At 58.7% G+C, this 14,759-nt stretch overlaps 1 protein-coding gene across 3 annotated transcripts in view; it reads left to right on the top strand.

Annotated features, from left to right (window-relative positions):
• The window catches only part of AFAP1 (actin filament associated protein 1), a 63,894-nt gene that overhangs the window by 7,187 nt on the left and 41,948 nt on the right, over window positions 1-14,759 (top strand). For all 3 annotated transcript variants that reach the window (XM_006760116.2, XM_006760115.2, XM_006760114.2), the window contains exons 2-3: window positions 11,001-11,129; window positions 13,339-13,436. In XM_006760116.2, coding sequence (XP_006760179.1) covers window positions 11,003-11,129; window positions 13,339-13,436 — 225 coding nt within the window. In that variant the 5' untranslated portion in view covers window positions 11,001-11,002. The remainder of the gene's footprint in view (window positions 1-11,000; window positions 11,130-13,338; window positions 13,437-14,759) is intronic.

The raw sequence follows: 14,759 nt of genomic DNA, 5'->3' as shown, positions 1-14,759 counted from the left end.
TAGGGAGCCGCGGGGAGGCGGTCTGCTCCGTGAGCACAGACCTGCCGCTGAACGTGATGGCCACAGCCCTGGGTCAGAGACGCTGGCGGCTTTTCATCATGACTGTCGGTTTCCCAGTGCCTTTAATTCCCCATGGATTTTATGAAACAGGTGAGACAATTGAAGGAGCTGGGGAACAGCACCTCTAGAATAAAGGGGGATCAGACCAGAGAACGTGGGCCCGGCAGACGCTGTTCCGAGGACAGCGGGGTCTGATGGAAGCCTCCGAGTAGCGCGTCGCCCCAGCGTGAGAGCAGCAGCTGCAACGCCCGTGCAGCCCCCAGAAGCTCCTCATTAATTTTCAATGCGAGTGACAGGAGCAGCAGATGGCCAGGGGCGACTGTGAGATGGGTGGTCATTGAGCGCTCCCTGCCTGCGCTGTGGGATCTGAGACTGGCGGGTCCGGCAGAGCTGATCGTTACCGGGCCTCCAGCTGCCGGCTCACACCATCCTGGGGCCTGGGTGGCACCTGCTGTCCTCAGGAGGACAGCGCGCCGAGTGTTTGAGATTATGGAAGTTTCCTTGCACCCGAAATCCTGCAGCAGAGCTTTTGAAAGGAGGTCTTCTCTGTTGCCTGTGAAGCTGGTGCTGGGTTTTGCAATCATACAAGTGCGTTAAAGCCTTGTTCAGCAGTTACTGCATCGGGGCGTTGTCACGCAGGATGTAGCCGTCGAACCATTGGCGACCCGAGCACCAGAGGAGCGGTTACCAGGGGGCTGTCCCTTGGCTTTGGCTGAGGTTGGCTCTCCTCAGTCTCTGGTGAAGCCGCAGTGGAACTGGTCCAGACCGTGGTGAGGTGAGAGCTGCTTGCAGGGAGGCGCCCTCCCTGCTTTCCTGATCATCACAGGTCCTTCCCTGAGGGCACCTGTCCTCCCTCCCTCTTGTCACAGGGAGGGCCACCCCGTCGCTGGGTCCCAGCGGAGAGCAGTGTAGCGGGCGGCAGCTGGTCCTAGCACAGCACCAGGCGCCTGGCTCTGCAGGAGAGATGCAGTGATGGCCATAGAGAGGTTGTCATCAGGGTGCTCAGGGCATTCGTCCTGCGTGGGAAGCCATGGAGATGTGTGTGGTCCCCAAACTGGAGGTCAGAAGCCAGGGCCTGGATGTGGAGGGGTGCTGGGCGGGAAGGTGAGAGACAGCAGGTGCGCGGCCTCTATAAATGAGCGTTTTCCTTGTCTCCCCACTCGGCACACGCAGACACATGGCTCCATCTTCCGTGTGACTTGTGAATGTGCCTGGCCGTCAGGCTAAAGCAGCCGTGGGCAAACTACGGCCCGCAGACTGGATCCGGCCCGTTTGAAATGAATAAAACTATTGAAAAAAAAGACCGTACCCTTTTATGTAATGATGTTTACTTTGAATTTATATTAGTTCATACACCCTCCATCCATGCTTTTGTTCCGGCCTCCGGTCCAGTTTAAGAACCATTGTGGCCCTCGAGTCAGAAAGTTTGCCCACCCCTGGGCTAAAGCATAGGATCGCGTTCTTCCTCGGACAGCGGGCTTCTCCTTGTGTTCAGCACAGACATCTCTTGCGACGCAGAAAACTCTCTGCACGCAGCACGCGGGAGCCGGTGCTGAAATCCGGCCAGCAGCGTGGAGATGGAGATGGAAAGTCACAGAGGAGCGGGAGCTGGGTTTCCATGAGCCCCCGCTCACAGGCCTAAGACCACTGCCTCTGGCAGCCTCTGCACCAGAGAATGTCTCAGCCTGGTGATGGCAAACCTTTTGAGCTCGGCGTGTCAGCAATTTGAAAAGCCCTAACTTAACTCTGGTGCCGTGTCACATATAGACATTGTTTGATATTTACAACCATAGTAAAACAAAGACTTATATTTTTGATATTTATTTTATATATTTAAATGCCATTTAACAAAGAAAAATCAACCAAAAAAATGAGTTCACGTGTCACCTCTGACACGCATGTCATAGGTTCGCCATCACTGGTCTAGACTGTAGCCCCGTCCTCGGTTCCTGTGTGAATTTACACGGCCAGTCGTGGTTGGTGAACCACTGCACGGTTGCCATGGAACGGCGCTCCAGAGTTAAAATGCGCCATGTTGGCCCATTTCTGTGGTTCCCAGTTGTTCACTTTTTAAAGTTGTGCTTATCGTCTTTTGTTGGTTGCAAGACACCCTTTCAGAAGCACATGGGGTGTGGGACGTCTACATGTATTTGTTTAATGGCTAGTGGGTGGGGCTGGGGGACAGTGACAGTCCACAGCAGCTGCCTGCTTGATGGCGGGGACCAAGCCCTGGTCTCCTGGGGTGCCTGCCTTGCCCCCCCCGCCCTCCTCCCCTCCCCCTCCGTCTGTCTGTGTGGGTCCCCAGCACCTGCGCATTTCTGCTCCGTCCAAGTTCAGGCGGGGAGAAAGAATGGCCCTGGCAGCACAGAGATCCCCGGGGAGGGCAGCTTGCCCAGCAGCCTTGAAAGGAGGCGTCCATCCGGGAGGGGCTGCCTGAGCCGCAGCAGCGGGTGGCAGGGGATCTGCTCGGGGATCTGCTCGGGGGCCCTGCTCTCTCACACCCCCTGCAGCATCCAGAGTGCGGAGCACGGGCGGCCATCGTCAGCGTCCAGAAGGTCCTTCCTGCAGGTTCTAGCGGCTCGGGCTTTATTGAGTGTTAATTTGATGGTAGCTCCATTCCAGCCAGCGAGTCGGCAAGCTGTCCTCCTGGCTGGGCTTGGAGGTGTTCGTGGGGGCTCAGATTTAAGGGAGATGAGTGAGTCCGTTTAAACCCTGAGTAACTGAGCGTGCTGGGTGCTTTGGGCCATGTCGTTTATTAACCACCGTTCCACTTCTCAGTCAGACCTGATGGACTCGTGAGACCTTCTACACACACACTCACTAACACACTCACACACACACACACACACACGCGCGTGCACTTACACACACTCACACACACTCACTAACACACTAACACACTCACACTAACACACTGCACTCACACATGCACTCATACACACTAACACACACGTACTCACTAACACACACACACTAACACACATGTACTCACTAACACACACTAACACACTCACACACACACGCACTCACACACACACACACACTCACTAACACACACACACGCACACACACACGCACTCACACACACGCACACACACACACGGACTCACACACACACGCACACACACACACTCACACACACACGCACACACACACTCACACACGCACTCACACACACACACGCACTCACTAACACACTCACACACACACTCACTAACACACACTCACACACACGCATTCACTAACACACTCACACACACACGCACTCACACACACACACGCACTCACTAACACACTCACACACACACACACACTTTTTAAAAAAGACCCAGCCCTTGGGCAGCCACCATCAGTAGGACCCCTTTTTGCATCTCTGGCTGAAACAAGCCTCTGTCCAGTCCCCTCACCCTGTGCGAAGCTCTCTGCCCTGCGTCTCTCCTGTCCATCAGGCGAGGGCTCTCAGGGGCTGTGGGTCATGCGTCTGTGACACTCATTGCCAGGCACACCCAGGGCGCTCATGTGCCAGGGGGAAGAGGGAGGCCCTGCTGGCCACGGGAGACGACGCGCTCACAGAGGGACTTGGCGCTTTGTAGGGTTATTTTTCAGCTTTCCTTTGAAATAAGTCAGGCTTACGGGAGAGCTGCAAAAACAGTACAAAGGATTCTGTTCCCCCTTCTCCCGACATTTTACGACATTTGCTCGCTCTCTCTCCCACTCTCTCTCTCCCTCCCTCCCTCTCTGCATATAACCTTTTTGGCCCTGAAATGTGAGAGAGTAAAGGATGGGTTTGGGGTGGGTGAGCAGGTGGGAGGGAAGAGGTGAGTTGGGAGCCCTCCCAGTGCCAGGGGGCACAGTGCGGTGGCCTGGCCAGACTAGAAGCAGCGAGGGCCGGGAGCTGGGGTTGGGGCGGCCCCTGCTTTGGGAGGAACCCCTGTAGGATGTGCTGATGGGCCGGAGGACAGGAGTGAGGAGGAGGAGGATGGCGTCGGATTTGGGCCCGAGTAGCTGGGAGAGCAGCATTGCCGTTGTTGAGATGGGGACCCTGGCAGCAGTGGGTTTGGGCTAAATCTGAGGTCCAAGGGCAGAGGCCAAGACGTGCTGGGAGGGAACTCAGTGAGCAAGACCCCAGAGAACTCAGGCAGCCGTGAGGCGAGGACGAGCTGATTTACCATTACGTTAATAAATCTCACAGGCCAGCTGGCCTTGAACAGTGTGGGGTTAGGGCGCTGAGCAGTTGAAAATCCAGGTATGACATTTGACTCCCCCACGCTTAACTATTAACAGCCCACTGTTGGCCGGAAGCCTTATGATGCCAGGAACTGTCAATTAATACATATTCTGTATGTGTACAGGTGGGCAAAAGTAGGCTTACAGTTGTGAGTAACACAGAGCTTATTCTTATATTGTTATTTATTATTTTATTTTCCAACTCTCTCCCTCTCCCTTCCTCTCTGAAATCAATCAAAATATATTTAAAAATATATGTATGTTTAAAGCAAAACCCTGTGGACAGCTCTGCTCCTCGTTCCATAGAGAGATGGTGACAATGCCCTGTGCCCTGGGGCACGTCCAGAAAGCAGGCAGGACTGGGGGTCCGCATCGCTCTATGGACAGGGTGCAGCCGCCGCATTGTCTCATCGCCCTGTGAGCGCAGCGGCTCCCAGCCCTGAGAAGCTGTTGTGAGAGCAGCCGTGGCGCTAATTGGCTTCCATTAGCTCACTGCCATATGCCACCCAGCCCTTCTGCCCACCGCCCTCCCCCACCACGCATGCAGGAGTGGGCTCCGTCCACAGGGATGGGGGACAGGGCGGCCAGACAGCAGCCTTGCAGCCCGTCCCTGGGGGGGCCTCACCCTGTGCCTGCTGTCAGCTGGTCACCCGCAGGCTCCTCCCTGGGGGCTGCCCCTCAGCTCCTCGGATGGAGGCGGGTGGGATGCTCAGAAAGCAGCTCTGCGGGGTCACCGAGGTCATATGTGAGCTGTCGCCCCGGGAAGGTAGTGCCACTTCTGAGGGGATCAGACTGACTCCTAGCGGGCCCTGCCCTCGCTCTTCCCGGACTGCTGGCAGCAAGGTCCCTCTGCCTGAGCTCAGCCTGGTTCCGTCTCGGGTTCCGGCTGTCCTTGTTGGAGTTCATTCCCGGCTCTCCCTGTGAAGGGCCGCCGTGCATGCGGAGGCTTTGCGTCTGCTGCAGCCATCTCACTCTGCTCTCGCTCCCGGAAGCACAGCAGGCAAGAGGCACATGAACGGCCGGGGCTGCGTCCTGTCCTGGGGAAGTTTCTCCTTTTTACATCTTCACCTGAGGACCTGCTTAGAGAAAGGAAGTGTGTGTGTGTGTTGGGGCGGGGGGGGGCATCTCAATGTGAGAGAGACACATGGACGGGCTGCCTGCCTTATGCTCCCCAGCTGGGGGTCAGACCCGCAGCCCAGGCGTGTGCCCCATCGGAATCGGACTGGCACCTCTCAGTGCACGGACAGCGCCCAACCAGCTGAGCCTCTCCGGCCGGGCCCAGGGAAACCTCATTACACAACAGGCGGTGGCAGGTTGGGTGTTTGCCGACTGGGATGTGTGTGGATGGGATGAGCTGTGCACGGGCGTCAGCCCCGTCACCCCGGCATCCTGGGTCTGGCTGAACCTGACAGTTTGGGGAGCAGCAGCCAGATGCCAGCGCGTCCCAGGGGTGTCGTTGCCTACTCAGCGGTCCCCTCTCCTGATTGCTGGGTTGGTGGTGGGTTCACTTCGGTGGCAGACCCTGGTGCTCCCTAAGGTCGCGGGCAGCAGGTGAATGCGGGCAGCGGCGTGTCTGTTATTCCTTTGAGGAGCGTTGCGGGTCACTCCTGCATTTGAAACACGCTGTCAGGTTCCGAGCAGCTCAGGGCACGGCTGCTGGAAATGGGACCGTGGACCCAGCGGGGCACCCCTGGGAGCTGGCTAGGCCTGCAGACTCCCAGGCCCACCCACACCTGCGCAGCCAGAACCTGCGTCCTAGCAGTGCCCCGGGGAAGCTGAGAGGCACTGGTTTCGGGCATGAAGGACAGAAAGGAAGCGTTTAAAACCCTGTCCCTTCCGCGTTTCCACAATGAGAGTGTCCGAGCAGAGCTGTAGAGCTGGGCGGCATCTCTAAGAACCGTAGCTGAGTCATGTTCCTGACGGGAGGGACGTTGGGCCCCTACTGTGTGGTGTGCAAGTGCGGGACCAGCTCCGAGCTGGACTGCAGGCCTGCCCGCGGCGACCTGGAGACCCTCCTTCTCTTGAGATGTTAGTGACGGTGGCGCTTAAAGCTCCAGTGGTGGAGGCATCATGTCATCTGTTTCATGCCTCCTCCTGCTGCCCACGTGTCTCGAGGAGGGTATTTTCACCCCATTCTCCCGTGGGCTCCCTCCTCCTCCCCTCCTGACTGCTGGTCCGCAGTGTCAGCCCCGCCGCCCGGGGTCAGGGGCATCCGAAACGCACTGTCACGGTAGGGACTGCAGGAGGCAGAGCGGATGCCCAGCAGCTGCCCTCTCCGAGCTGCTGTAGGAAACGGTCTGGGGTGGCCGGGGGTTGAGGTTCGCTCAGTGGGAAAGGCCAGCATCTCCAGTCCTGCCCCGTGTCCTGGAGCCGCTCCCCTGTACTCCCCCCAGAGGCTAAGCTACAACTTGGATGGCGTAGGCTTGGCTTTTTATCACACACAGGAGTGGCTGGGGAGGTGCGTGCCATCTCGTCGGAAGTGTGTGCGAGGAAACGTATTGTGTCAGCTCCTGGGAATGTATTTTACAGCCTGGCCGGGAACCCTAGTGACCCGGACCTCCCCCCTCCCTCCTCCCTCCCTCGCCTCCCCTGGGAGTGCGGGGTCCTGATCTGCAGCCCAGGAATCAGGCTTCCGAAGTGAGAAACGGGCCCTGGGGTGCGGTCGGGGTACGTACATCATCATGACCAGGAAAAGCATGTGTGGGTCTGGGTTTCATCTCTTGCTTTTCACACAACAATGGAGGGATGTTTTCTGTTAGGGCTTGAATCATCCATCCACATATTAATCCGACTTGTACAAACCATGATATCTTCCCCAAAGAATGTGCTCTGTGGATTTTCACAGCAATTCCTTGGGGACTCCGTGCTGCCTCTAATAGCCGGAACGCAGATTCTCAGGACTCAGAATAGACGGGCTTTCCGCTGGGACGTGGCGGACGTGGCGGAGTCAGTGCTGAGGCTGAGCGGCGGCTGTCCGTCCTGCCGACAGGAGAGCGCAGGAGAGGCCTTGCTCTCTCCCCTCGGATTCCGATGCAGCTGCCTGCACAGAGCTGTCATCCCCGCGCTGTGGCTCAGGGCCCTGTGCTCAGCCTGAGTCACTCAGGGCACCTGGGGTCCCAAGTCTTCCCTCCCAGAGAGCACCGCCGCCTGTTCGGAGGCAGCCCAGCCAGCTATGCGCGGAGGCCGGAGGCCGGGAAGTGTTTGAGAGTCGGCCTACCTCCTGGCCATCACCCTATAAGGGAAAGTATGTTGGGGCCTGGCCGCGTGGCAGCTCCGTGCTCCCTGCCGCATGAGTCGTGTCCCTCACTGAGCCCCTCCGAGTGCTCCCGCTGGCGCCTGCCCCAGCAGAGAGGCCTGCCCAGGTGCCACCAGCCAGCTTGAGAGATGAACTGTCAGAGTGCCCGGCCTGGGCTGTCTGTGCTCTGACAATGTCACACGGAGCAGCTGCTATTGAGGACGGGCTCTGGTATTTCTCTCTGCACCGTTCTCTTCCCAACACATCCCAGGACTCTGGTCTGTTACGAAGATCTGGGAACCAGCCGCGAGAGAACCCACAGGCACATGCTGCGTGTCTTGGGGGGCTAGCTTCCCTGGCAGGCCTCGTGCTGGGCCCTGTCGGTGCAGAGGGAGGTCACACAGAGGCCCCTGACCAGACGGCCCCCAACGGGGGAGGAGACAGTCACCGCAGTCACAGCTGGTGAGGCTGACCAAGGGGGGCCGAGGTGCTGGTAGCTGCGCTGAGCGTGGACGGTACAAGGCGAGTTGGGGTGTGTGTGTGGGACCAGCCAGGGAGGCACCGGTGAGGGTGCACCCGCAGAGAGCAGCAGGGAGCACCGAGGTCATCGTGGGAAGCAGCCCGAAGCGTGCGGGGAAACTGCCTCATTCAGAGGAGCTGAGGGACGCAGGCGGGAGGGGAAGGAGATGGGCTGGGCAAGGAGGCGGCGGCGGGAGCCCGGTACAGGTCGGCAGAAGGCATTGCAAAGAGGAGGTCGGGGACAGGGCGGGTCAGGGAAGCAGGCTGGTCCTGGGCCAGCCATGTGTCGCAGACGACTTCTTCCCCGGGGCCTCAGAGGTGGCCCCGGGTCTGCACTGGGGGACAGGACAGGGGCTTCGTGAAGCCAGAGCCCGGCCCCGCCTCTGAGACGGCAGGAGGAGGAGCCGTGGCTGCGGGCGGCCGGCCAGCAGCGAAGGGCGGCTCCCCAGGTCCCGGGACGCGTGGAACCGGGGGTGTGCGGGCCACCACTCGGGCCTCCCTCTCCAGGGCCGCAGGCTTTTGTTTCTCTTCGTCTCCTCCATCCTCCTTTCCGTTTACATCTGAGTCTGAGTCGAAGTTGGACGATCTTTTCCCCACACCAAGGTTATAAAAGAAGGCACCGCCTCTCCGCAAGGACTTAATGCTTGCACTTTTTGGCATTTTGATTCTCAAGTGTCTTTATAGTTCTTTCTGGATATGATCTAAGGTAAGTGTTCAGTTTCATTTATTTTTCCCATTACGACAAGTCGTCCTACTCTGAGGGTGAGGCCTGTCGTTGCCCCGTCTCTGAGGCCCGGCACGCGCGGATGCTGTGCCCGTCGGCAGTTGTGCCCGCGCCTCCGGAGGGTGCTGGAGCCGGAGGAAGAGCAGGTTGGGAAGGAATCCCCTCAACCAGCAGTTCCCGGACTCTCTGCTTAGGACTTTTTGGTCTTAAAATACGGAGCGAAGACCCCAAGGAGCTGCATTTGTGGGGACATCACAGGCACTCGCCGTACCGGAACTCAGAGCTGGCAGGCTTGTTAGCGCTTCGTATGAGAGATGATGTGTATTTCTGAGCAGTGGCCGTACTCAGCACGAGGTGGCTGAGAGCGCACCGCGGCTGCTTCTGCGGAGATCCGGACGCAGGCCGGCCTCCCGGAGGCGAGCGGCTCTCGCCCCTGCGTCTGTGCCGAGCGCTCCGAGACCTGGTTCTGGTGGGAGCACATGAGCAAAGCTGGCCCCCGCACACATGTGGTTGGAAAGACGAGTATCTTAGGGCCTTTTCAGAAAATCGTGGGTCGTTTTCTTTGATTCAAACTTGACAAGTGCTAGTTCCTTAAGGTGAGCTGCAGTGTGGACTCCAGAGCTATAGTGAAAAGAGCACTTCAGCCTGGCTGGGTGGCTCAGTGGGTGAGCATCAACCTATGAACCAGAGGGCACGGTTCCATCCCGGTCAGGCTACATGCCTGGGTTGCAGGGTCAATCCCCAGTGGGGGGCGTGCAGGAGGCAGCTGGTCCATGATTCTCTCTCATCATTTATGTTTCTGTCTCTCTCTCCCTCTCTCTTCCTCCCTCTCTGAAATGAATAAAAAAATGTTTTTAAAAGACAGTGCATTCTGCTGTGTTAGAGCACTTTGCCTCCTGCACGTGAAGGGGTCCGACCCGCGCGTGGCTGTGTGGCGTCATGGCTCACTGAGCGGTGCTGACCTTCCCAGTGCTGGCCGCTGCATGACACGGATCAGAAAACCACGCTTTCCCGCGAGGCAGCCAGGCTGCCTCAGGCTGAGAAGTGCCCCCCCGCCCCGCCCCACGCATTAAAGAAGTGTGTCCTTGAGGGTTTGGAGATGGAATAAAAGCAGTGGGGGTTTTCTGCTTCATCAGAGTCACCAGACACTCCTGAGTGAAAGCGTTGGTTTTGTTCTGGGGCCGCAGGTGTGTGGTGAGGTACAGTGGCCACCGGTACATGTGGGGTCGCTGCTTTGACTAAGAGGCCTCCCTCGCATTTGCACCGGGAGTGCAGAAAAAGGCAAATAGCGCCTTAATGTGATGAGAACAGCGCGATCCTAAAAGGAGTCCGGCAGAGGTTAGAGGCATGACTTGAAACTTGCTGATACCCTAGCCAGTGTGGTGCAGTGACTAGAGCGTCAGCCCGAGGACTAAAGGGTCCCGGGTTCGATTCCGGTCAAGGGCACGTACCTCAGTTTCAGGCTTGATTCCCGGGCCTGGCTAGGGCACGAGTGGGAGGCAACCAATCGATGTGTCTCTCTCCCATCAGTGTTTCTCTCTGTGTCTCTCCCTCTCCCTTCCACTCTCTTAAAAAACATCAATGGAAAAGTATCCTCGGGTGAGGATTAACAAAAACAAACAAACAAAAACTTGCTGATGATTTAAATCTTTCTGATGATTTAAAACGTGCTGACATCGCCACGCAGCCTGTCTGTGGACATCCAGGGAAGGGCTGCCCAGCCCTAGGAGGAAGACGCGGTGGGAAGCAGGCCTGGCAGTGCCCTGGAAGCCCTCCTGGCCCCCCGCATCCCCGTGGCAACCGTGTAGCCACGTGCACGGCCTTTGTGCAGGAGCCAGCGCGACAAAAGCGGAGTCGGGTGTGAGTTTCCGAAACCAGGTCCTAGTGGTTCCGGGAAAACGGCTTGGCATTTGCAACTCAGTCTCCTCCTTGACATTGGGATTTAACACGGTGCCAGTGACACCGAGGGGTGATGTCAGGCTTGACTCCGTCTGCGGGCGACGTGGCTGGGCGCCTCCCAGCCGAGCATGCTGCCCGGGAGCAAGTGCAGGGCTAGCACGCGTGTCCGGAAGAGGGTGCGGGACGCTGTTGGGGGGCCTGGTTCCAGCAGGCCTGTTCACGTGGGAACGCCGGATTCAACCAGCAGGAAGCGAAGGCTCTGAGTCAGATTGGCATTTGTATTTTGACTTTTGCAAATCAGCGCATCTAACGACACACCTTCCTCCCTTGTTTCAGCAATGGAGGAGCTAATAGTGGAACTTCGTCTCTTTCTTGAACTCCTGGACCACGAATACCTAACGTCCACGGTCCGGGAGAAGAAGGCCGTGATCGCGGACATCCTGCTCAGGATACAGGCCTCCAGAGGTGCGTGCCCCCCGCCCCCCCATCCCCTGGCCTCGCACACCTCTAGCCCCACCGTTTCCTAGAACATAGTCTTTGGTTTAGTAGCGTAGGAGCTTGTTCAATCAGGAAGTTGTCACCGAAGGTCTTACTGTTTGCCAGGTGCTAGCCTTAAAGGAGCTAAAGGAACAGTGGGTTAGCTCGGTCGGGAGGCCTGGAACCGGGGCTGGCAGGGTGAGCCCTGATCTGAGTCCACAGCGCCAGCCCGGCAGGAGGAGAGGGATGTCCCAGTCCAGCCGAGAGACTCCTCCAACTTTGGTGCTACCCGGGCCTCCCGGATGGGTGCTGCCCGCCCACTCAGCTCACCAGTTCCAGTGCCAGTCTCTTCCAGAAGCCCCTCCCAGACACACCCAGAAACAGGGCTCCCCTAGCTCCCTGCATCCCTCTGCCCAGTCAAGTGCACACCACAGCCGGTGTTTGGTGTAAACCACGTGTTTGCACACACAGTCTAGGCACAGTGAACCAACCCCAGCCATTAGGACAATGGCAGCTCTGAGATCCATGCTCCCAGGTACCAGCCATGGCCATCGCTGCCAGCAGGCCCTTCAGAGAGAGCAGCCTCGGGCCAGCTTGTGCCAGAGGGTAGGACGGGGAAGGTGGGGGCAGCCTGGTCAGCATGCGGTACACCAGGGAGTAGGAGAACCCTCGGAGGGAATCCGGTCCATTCAGTGAGAGAGTGGGGAGTGGGGGGCGGGCGGTGCGGGGGGCCTGGGGGCTTCTGGGAGACCGGGGAGGAAGCTGGAGGAGACTGAGGGTTCCTTCTCCATGGCTTGCTGAGGTCTGTCGCTCACACTCTGTCTGTTTTGAGGGTACAGTTCGTTGGCTTTTAGGGCATGAAGCCATGTAGGACACAGCTAGGTTGCATTCTGGACCTCGAGGGAATTGTAGCAGATTGAAGGGGGCCACGGGAGGCCTGTGGGTGGGGACCTGCCCCCGAGAGGGAGCTCAGGAGAGGACCTGGGGCACATGGGCAGTGCTCACTGTGGAGGGTCTCGCTGCCTCCCTGCCCGCCTCCTCCATGCGTGTCTCCGCTGGTCCCACACACTGTGCGGTTGGAGGAGTGAGTCTGCCGGTGCCTTTTCGGATACGGGGAATGTCTCCTCTGGTACTGCGCCCGGACTCGGCAAGGGGTCATTTCTTCAGGGTCGGAGGCAGTGCAGACGGACGGGTTTGGCTTCCCGGCTGGCCCGTCGCCAATATGTGGCCTCGCAGTCACTCTTTCTGCTTCAGTTTCCTCATCTGCGAACCCCGAGAGGGTTGTCAGGACGGAAGGAGATCAGGTAGTGCATTTCCAAACGGCTGCACAGAGACGTTCCAAGCATTTCTCTCCAGCTCGCCTCCTCAGCCAGCCCTTCCCTCCGCCCCTCAGGGCCTCTGCCCACAGCCACCCCCTCCTGCCTCTGCCCACTGAGTCCCAGGCCTTTGTCTCTCCATGCTTCGTACTGACATATCGTCTGGTATTTCCACTTCACTGATTCTCTCCTTGGCTCTTTAATTTGCTTAAGACTCACCCACTGGCGGTTTTACGTTTGTCCTCTTTCTTTCTTTTCCTCTAACTGTCCCAGTTCTCCGCCAGCGTCTGTCTGTGCTGCAGCGTCTGAGGGCAGGGACTCACTCCGTATTTCCCGCCGGTAGCTCCGTGCTGGCCGCTCAGGTGATCACTGGGAAGTGATGCTTCCTCCGTCTTCCCAGGCGAGCTCTTGACTAGAAAGAAGGCTGCGCCCAATGGAAACTCCTTCTTCCTCCCTCTGGCCGCCCTGCCTCGTGCTCACGTGTGGTCTCAGTCAGCTGCCTGTATCTTCCTTCCCGGCTCGGACCTGGGAGGACGCACTGCCCTCATGTCAGCAATAAGTGCGTCCGGTACAGCCTCTGAGTCCAGGAGGGACCACACAGACTTGCTGTTCCCAGAGCCTCTGCCCTTAGGGCACAGACACGGGCTCGGGGCTGCAGAGCGGGAGCTCAGGGCGCAGGTCCCTGAGAGGCCTTGGCCCCACCATTTCCTCCTGTTAGGGCTGCAGCGGGGTCTTTAACCTTTTCCAGCCAGAGGTTCTCAGTCTGTGAGATGGAGAGGAATCCCGCCTGCCCTGTAGGGCGTGTCTGTGAAGAGTCCTCTGGGGCTGAGGAGGTGAGAGCCATCCTCCTCACCCGGCCTGTGTTTGGCTGATCCCTGCAGGTTCTGAAGTGAGAGACCATGCTCCGAAGCAGGAGACCCCCAGCAGCCTGCCGGCCCCTCCCCAGATGCCTCTGCCAGAGATCCCGCAGCCCTGGCTGGTGAGTTGGCCGGCCCACAGCCGGTTCTGGGGGAGAGGAGGCCCTCTGCCGGTTCGGGGGGAGGCCGCTGGGTTCTGGGGGAAGAGGAGACCCCCTGCCGGTTCAGGGGGAGCCCGCCCGGTTCTGGGGGAGAGGAGGCCCCCTGCCGGTTCGGGGGGAGGCCGCCCCTGAGTGTGTGGGAGCCGTTGGGAGCCGCAGGGAGGTGGCGGGGAGCCTTCCCGGAGGGTGGTGTGTCTTTGACAATCAATGCAGCTACACGGCTGTGGAAATCAGAAGACTTGGCGGCAAAATATCGACAGTGGAGCTGGGACTTGACTCGCTCTCTGGGTTAGCAGCACTGGAATGCCTTTTCTGAAACGTTGAAATGCTTCTTCTGGGATAAAAAGTTCTTTAAAAGAAAAATACATACATATTCCTGGAGTGTATATTTTATCTGACCGTTCGCATTCAGAACTTGCTCTGGAGTTCTTTGCCACCTTTGCGGTCTGGGCCCACTCACAGGGTTTTCATGTGGATCCCCCTTTTCTGCCCTTGGCTGATTTCTCGCGTGCTTACCAGGGAAATCGGATGTTCACTCAGAGTCTGAGCGCAGTCGGTCACAGGGCAGTTCCCTCTCACGTCCGCACGGTCACTCCGCCGGGAGGAGAGCTGCAGGAAGCAGGGCCACTGCCCCGCCTGGGTCGCAGGTGGCTGAGGCCACGTGGTACGCAGTGATGACCTAGTTATTTGTTTATTTCTTCGCTATTTGTTGTTATTGTTTTTAATTGAGAGAGAAATAGAAGCATCGATGAGGTAGAATCATTGATCGGCTGCCTCCTGTATGCCCCCCACTGGGGATCGAGCCCTCAGCCTGGGCATGTGTCCTGAACCTGGAATCGAATCGTGACCTCCTGGTTCACAGATCGACACCCAACCACTGAGCCACACCGGCCGGGTCCCCCCTTTTCTTTTTAACAGGGTCCCGGCAGTGTTGAGAGGCTGGCGCGATGCCGGGCACACCTCCTCACGCCTTCAGTCCCTGCTTCCCTGGCGCTGACTGTGATGAGCACCAGGCAGACCCGAATCGTCCCAGGGCTCCCAGCTCAGGCTGGGCCTCGGAGAAGCCAGCGCTGCAGACTCGGCGGGGCAGGGGTGTGGGGCAGCTGTGGGGACAAAGAGGAGAGGCACCTGAGCCAGTTCTGGGGGGCGCACCCCCGGAGTCGGAGCTGGGTTTGCAAGGCGCTCCCGGGACACGGGCTGCACCCCTGGTCCCTGCCGGCGGCTGTGCCGGGTGAGGGGCGTGTGCCAGGCCAGCTGGGGACAGTGAGCAGGAATCATGGAGAC

The sequence above is a fragment of the Myotis davidii genome, unplaced genomic scaffold (assembly GCF_000327345.1).
Source record: "Myotis davidii unplaced genomic scaffold, ASM32734v1 scaffold937, whole genome shotgun sequence".
Taxonomy (NCBI): domain Eukaryota; kingdom Metazoa; phylum Chordata; class Mammalia; order Chiroptera; family Vespertilionidae; genus Myotis; species Myotis davidii.
Note: the sequence above shows the minus strand (reverse complement) of the source record. Positions and strands in the feature narration are given on the sequence as shown.